The sequence below is a fragment of the Nanorana parkeri genome, unplaced genomic scaffold (assembly GCF_000935625.1).
Source record: "Nanorana parkeri isolate BGI_ZX_2015 unplaced genomic scaffold, ASM93562v1 scaffold3204, whole genome shotgun sequence".
NCBI classification, from domain to species: Eukaryota; Metazoa; Chordata; class Amphibia; order Anura; family Dicroglossidae; genus Nanorana; species Nanorana parkeri.
Genome location: NW_017309472.1, coordinates 6,420 through 12,862, shown reverse-complemented (window position 1 = coordinate 12,862; position 6,443 = coordinate 6,420). Strand labels below are relative to the sequence as shown.

General features: G+C 47.9%; 1 protein-coding gene across 1 annotated transcript in view; it reads right to left on the bottom strand.

Annotated features, from left to right (window-relative positions):
• LOC108802888 (nicalin-1-like) overlaps positions 1–3,755 on the bottom strand; it is a 31,947-nt gene extending 28,192 nt beyond the window's left edge. The window contains exons 1-3 of the mRNA XM_018574742.1: positions 3,608–3,755; positions 2,236–2,348; positions 1,859–2,003 (exon numbers count right to left, since the gene is read on the bottom strand). Coding sequence (XP_018430244.1) covers positions 1,859–2,003; positions 2,236–2,348; positions 3,608–3,755 — 406 coding nt within the window. The remainder of the gene's footprint in view (positions 1–1,858; positions 2,004–2,235; positions 2,349–3,607) is intronic.
• Positions 3,756–6,443: the final 2,688 nt, after the last annotated feature.

Here is a 6,443-nt window from a genome sequence, read left to right as displayed (position 1 = left end):
CCCCAGCAATGTTGTCACCCCCCTCCCCACCACAACCACCCCACTCCTGACAAGTAAGAAATAATGTTGGGTAAATGTAATAAGAATTAGGGTTCATTGGCACCAAGGTCGGACCTAAAAATGGACTGCAATTTCATACTCCATTGATGTCCATTGTGTAACATTGACTATTGCTCAGCTGAAAGACTGAACAATAAATAGGGATGCACCGATATATCGGCCGAAAATGGCACTTTTGGCAAATTGCCGAAAAGTGCCGTTTTGTGGCCGAAACAGCGGCGCATCCGTGCTTTCTCTGCTCCCCGCTGGGCGCTGCTCTGTGTCCCAGCGGGGAGGAGAGAAACTGTCACAGGCGGCCGAGTGCTGCAGAAAGAGAACGCAGTGATCGGACGGCGACTGTCCACTCCCACAGCGCTCAGCCGCCTATCACAGGTTGGGAGAGCAGTGTGTGGGCGGAGACAGCCAGCGATGTCACAGGAGGCGGAGCTCTCCTCCCCCCACCGCTCGCTTAGCCTCCTGTGACAGCGTGTCAGGATGGAGAGCGGTACAAGCAGTCGGTGATCAGTGATCGCTGAGTGTTTGTAGATAATTGAGGACATGGTATGGTTATTATATCCTCAATTATGAATGAATGGGAAGTGATCTACATCACATCCTAGATCACTTCCTGTTCATTCATAATTGTAGTTATAGTAAACACACTCTGTCCTCATGTTATGAATGATCAAGACCACTCAGTATAGAGGATTCCTATTCACTGATAACAGGGGATACAGAAAAAGAGATTGAGGACTTTGTGTGCGTCTGAGGACTCTGTGTGTCTCTGAGGACTCTGTGTGTCTCTGAGGACTCTGTGTGTCTCTGAGGACTTTGTGTGTCTCTAAAGACTCTGTGTGTCTCTGAGGACTCTGTGTGTCTCTGAGGACTTTGTGTGTCTCTAAAGACTCTGTGTGTCTCTGAGGACTCTGTGTGTCTCTGAGGACTTTGTGTGTCTCTAAAGACTCTGTGTGTCTCTGAGGACTCTGTGTGTCTCTGAGGACTTTGTGTGTCTCTAAAGACTCTGTGTGTCTCTGAGGACTCTGTGTGTCTCTGAGGACTTTGTGTGTCTCTAAAGACTCTGTGTGTCTCTGAGGACTCTGTGTGTCTCTGAGGACTTTGTGTGTCTCTAAAGACTCTGTGTGTCTCTGAGGACTCTGTGTGTCTCTGAGGACTTTGTGTGTCTCTAAAGACTCTGTGTGTCTCTGAGGACTCTGTGTGTCTCTGAGGACTTTGTGTGTCTCTAAAGACTCTGTGTGTCTCTGAGGACTCTGTGTGTCTCTGAGGACTTTGTGTGTCTCTAAAGACTCTGTGTGTCTCTGAGGACTCTGTGTGTCTCTGAGCACTTTGTGTGTCTCTGAGGACTTTGTGTGTCTCTAAAGACTCTCTGTGTCTCTGAGGACTCTGTGTGTCTCAGAGGACTTTGTGTGTATAAAAAATAATTAAAAATAAAATATTTAAAAAAATTTGGAAAAGTTAGAATAAAAAACATTTTTCATTTCAATTTCATTTCGGTGCACCTCTAATAATAATATATAAATATATCATAATAATAATAAGTGCTACAGACACATTAAAAACGTATTCATGTATAAGTGGTTGCAGCCAAACTCTTGTGTGCTGAGAACTGAAACCCTTTATGACCGAGATTCCACCCAAAATAAATAAATAATTAGCCCCCCGGCCATTTTGTGATGCCGGAATACTACGTGACAAACGGAAAGATATCCCCGATTAATGGCTCTCGGTTGTTTGGGTTGGATTTTTTTAGCCAGTCGCTGTTGTTCTCCTTGAATGATGGTGACGGTAATGTAACACTCACCTTCCCAGGCCGAGGCGGATGTCAGAGACAGAGACACGGACCTCGTGTCTTCATACATGTCCAGGAGTTCCTTATTCTCCACCGCAAAATAGACCGGAAATAGCGTCTCGTTCCGGAGGATTTCCATCTCCCGCTCCACAAATTCCTGCGGGGGACACACACTTGGTCAGTACATCTGGGAGGCGTGGCCTGAGAGAACATAATTGCTTCTGTAGCTCTGACATATACCGCAGTGCTGTACAGAGAACACTGAGCCAGTCACATCAGTCTCTGTACAGAGGAGCTGACACTCTAATGTCCCCTCCCCCCACAGTCACATCAGTCTCTGTACAGAGGAGCTTACACTCTAATGTCCCCCCCCCCATCTGGGCAAGGACCCGGCTCCACCTCTCCACGGAGAACTCTGTGATTCTCATGAGCACACAGCGCCTGGTCAGTATCTCCACCTCCAGTGTTCGGCTCTCTGCGTTCACCTGGACCGACCTACAACCTGCAGAGAGTTTCCAAAATTCTATCAGAGTCACCCAATGGACCATCCCAATAATACAACTGTCTCACTGGACCATACTATTCATACAATTGGACCAAACCATTCATACAACTGGCTCACTGGACCAAACCATTCATACAATTACATCACTGGATCATCCCATTCATACAGCTGCCTCACTGGACCAAACCATTCATACAACTGTGTTACTGAACCATATCATTCTTACAACTGTCTCATTGGACCAAACCATTCATTCAACAGCCTCACTGGACCAAACCTTTCATACAACTGTGTTACTGGACCATATCATTCTTACAACTGTCTCATTGGACCAAACCATTCATACAACAGCCTCACTGGGCCAAACCATTCATACAACAGACTCACTGTGCCAAACCATTCATACAACACCCTCACTGGGACATACCATCACTACAACTAGCTGCCTCACTGGACCAAACCATTCATACAACTGTGTTACTGGACCAAACCATTCATACAACTGGCTCACTGGACCAAACCATTCATACAATTACATCACTGGATCATCCCATTCATACAGCTGCCTCACTGGACCAAACCATTCATACAACTGTGTTACTGAACCATATCATTCTTACAACTGTCTCATTGGACCAAACCATTCATTCAACAGCCTCACTGGACCAAACCTTTCATACAACTGTGTTACTGGACCATATCATTCTTACAACTGTCTCATTGGACCAAACCATTCATACAACAGCCTCACTGGGCCAAACCATTCATACAACAGCCTCACTGGGCCAAACCATTCATACAACAGCCTCACTGGGCCAAACCATTATCCAATCACACTCACACACAGCCAGCCAATCATTACCTCGGCCTCACAATGATCCCGCCCCCTCTGCCATGGCAAAGAAATGGAAATGAGTGCAGCATCAGCTGGTCAGCCCCCGAGGGGGAAGAGGGCGATGAGGTAGAGGAGATACGCCAGAAAATGGGAATATAACGGCTATAACTTCTATTTTTTCTGCAGTGGGCGGAGTCAGGTTTTGACTTTAATCATTAATGTTGATCTTTACAATGGGGCCTCTTCATTGTGAACGCTCCGAGCGCTCCGTTCACATTACAATGTAACTTATCTCAGATTTGTTACATTGACTCTCATCAGAGATATCGCCCGGCGAGGACCTGTCACCCCGGGTCAGTGCAGGTGGGGGGGGGGAGTCATATTCCGGTCATTGGGTCACATCCTGATCCCATCCACTCACCGTGTGTGTGTCCCTCCAGGCTGTATTGCTGCATCCGATACACCGGAAACTCCAGCGCCGGGATCCCATATAGGAAGAGAGCCAACAGGAGTATAACCTCCATCATCCTGGGGGCCCCGGGGCCAGGCTGGGTGCTGGAGTTCCCCATGGTGGGTGAAGAGAGCGCAGAGACAGCGTGTCACCTCGCCGCTATTGTCCCAGTGACAGCATCTGTCTAATCCTCTGTAATCCTGAGACCGGCCTAATTATCTGCTTAGCCTCGGCTCTCCCAGTCACCTGAAACGAACAATTCCCAGTTCTGAACTGGAATCCGCTGCACTGGGAGTCTCCCAATTCTACAGGTTGATATAAGGAGGGGGCGAGTGCAAGGACGCATGGGCTGGAAGAGATCCATCAGTGTGGGAAGAGTTCTATCAGTGCGGGAATCGATCCCATCAGTGCAGGAAGAGTTCTATCAGTGCCGGAGGAGATCCCATCAGTGTGGGAAGAGTTCTATCAGTGCCGGAAGAGATCCCATCAGTGTGGGAAGAGATCCATCAGTGTGGGAAGAGTTCTATCAGTGTGGGAAGAGATCCCATCAGTGCGGGAAGAGATCCATCAGTGCGGGAAGAGATCCATCAGTGCGGAAAGAGATCCATCAGTGCGGGAAGAGATCCATCAGTGTGGGAAGAGATCCATCAGTGCGGGAAGAGATCCATCAATGTGGGAAGAGTTCTATCAGTGCGGGAAGAGATCCATCAGTGTGGGAAGAGTTCTATCAGTGCGAGAAGAGATCCATCAATGTGGGGAGAGTTCTATCAGTGCAGGAATCTATCGCATCAGTGCAGGAAGAGTTCTATCAGTGCGGGAAGAGATCCCATCAGTGTGGGAAGAGACACATCCGTGCGGGAAGAAATCCCATCAGTGCGGGAAGAGATCCATCAGTGTGGGAAGAGATCCCATCAGTGTGGGAAGAGATCCCATCAGTGTGGGAAGAGATCCCTTCAGTGTGGGAAAAGTTCTTATCAGTGTAGAAAGAGATCCATCAGTGCAGTTTCCTGTCTCCATGCACTCCAGGGATGTCTGTGAGGCATTTCTCCGGGTGATTGCTTTTTTTTTATTATATATGACATGAAAAGAAGCCAGCATGTTTCGGGGTCTCCAAACTCCCCTTCATCAGGACCGGAAATCAAATAAAGTCATAAACACAGAAAATCGAAAAACAAAATCATAAAATTTGTCCTAATGACGGATATAGAAAACCAATAATGATGATTCATCTTCTCCCTCCATTATTATTATTATTATTATTATTATTATGTCGCTATTATAATATTACAATGTGTGATGATGATTCTCGTCATTGCTGATTGTTAGGTTTTCGTTGATTATATTCTATTCCTCTGATATCTATTATTAGGACGTTTTATGTTTCTGGGATCATTGCAGTTCCCAGACTCGTAAACTTGAGGCTGATCTCCGGTCTGCAGGGCATGCATTGGGGCTGCTCTCCGGTCAGAAGGGCATGCATTGGGGCTGATCTCCGGTCAGAAGTGCATGCATTGGGGCTGATCTCAGGTCTGAAGTGCATGCATTGGGGCTGATCTCAGGTCTGAAGTGCATGCATTGGAGCTGATCTCAGGTCAGACATGCATGCATTGGGGCTGATCTCCGGTCAGAAGTGCATGCATTGGGGCTGATCTCAGGTCTGAAGTGCATGCATTGGGGCTGATCTGCGTTCTGAAGTGCATGCATTGGGGTTGATCTCCGGTCAGAAGTGCATGCATTGGGGCTGATCTCAGGTCAGACGTGCATGCATTGGGTCTGATCTCCGGTCTGAAGTGCATGCATTGGGGCTGATCTCAGGTCTGAATTGCATGCATTGGAGCTGATCTCAGGTCAGACATGCATGCATTGGGGCTGATCTCCGGTCAGAAGTGCATGCATTGGGGCTGATCTCAGGTCTGAAGTGCATGCATTGGGGCTGATCTGCGTTCTGAAGTGCATGCATTGGGGTTGATCTCCGGTCAGAAGTGCATGCATTGGGGCTGATCTCAGGTCAGACGTGCATGCATTGGGTCTGATCTCCGGTCTGAAGTGCATGCATTGGGGCTGATCTCAGGTCTGAATTGCATGCATTGGAGCTGATCTCAGGTCAGACATGCATGCATTGGGGCTGATCTCAGGTCTGAAGTGCATGCATTAGGGCTGATCTGAGGTCTGAAGTGCATGCATTGGGGCTGAACATGTGTGTACATCAGTCAATGAATATTTGTGCTTGTAGTCGCTCTGCTGATGTTTGATTCATTATTATTATATAACAACTTGCCATCAGCAGCATAACCGAACACAATCTGTGGCCACAATGTGTTGTTGTCTGCTGGCCCGCCGGTTGTCTGGTGTCCATGGACACGTCAGGGGTGTGATGATGAAACATTCGCACAGCCGCTCGTTCTGCGTTTTCCATTCACACCTCGTTCTGGCCGATCTCCTCGGCTCCCTCTAGTGGCCGCAACGAGGTGCGAATCTACAAGTCGGATTTCTCGCAGTACGAACGGCTCTGCAAACGTTTCATAAATACAACCCGCCGTGTGGAAGAGGTTGCCGGCCCTTCCTCTAGACTATGAACTGTCTGTATTGCCCCATGCAGCCAATCAGAAGCTACACTGCGAAGGACGATGACAGCCGTAGAATGAATTGTAAAGTACGTCGTCACCAGCACACCGTGGTTCAATCTTCAAGCAGTGATCATTTTATTGATGGCACACATCTTGTCACATTGCAACGTTTCGGGGCCACTCGGGGTCCCTTCCTCAGGCTGTAGAATGAAATCTAGCATTGGGGATCACAGGCAGAT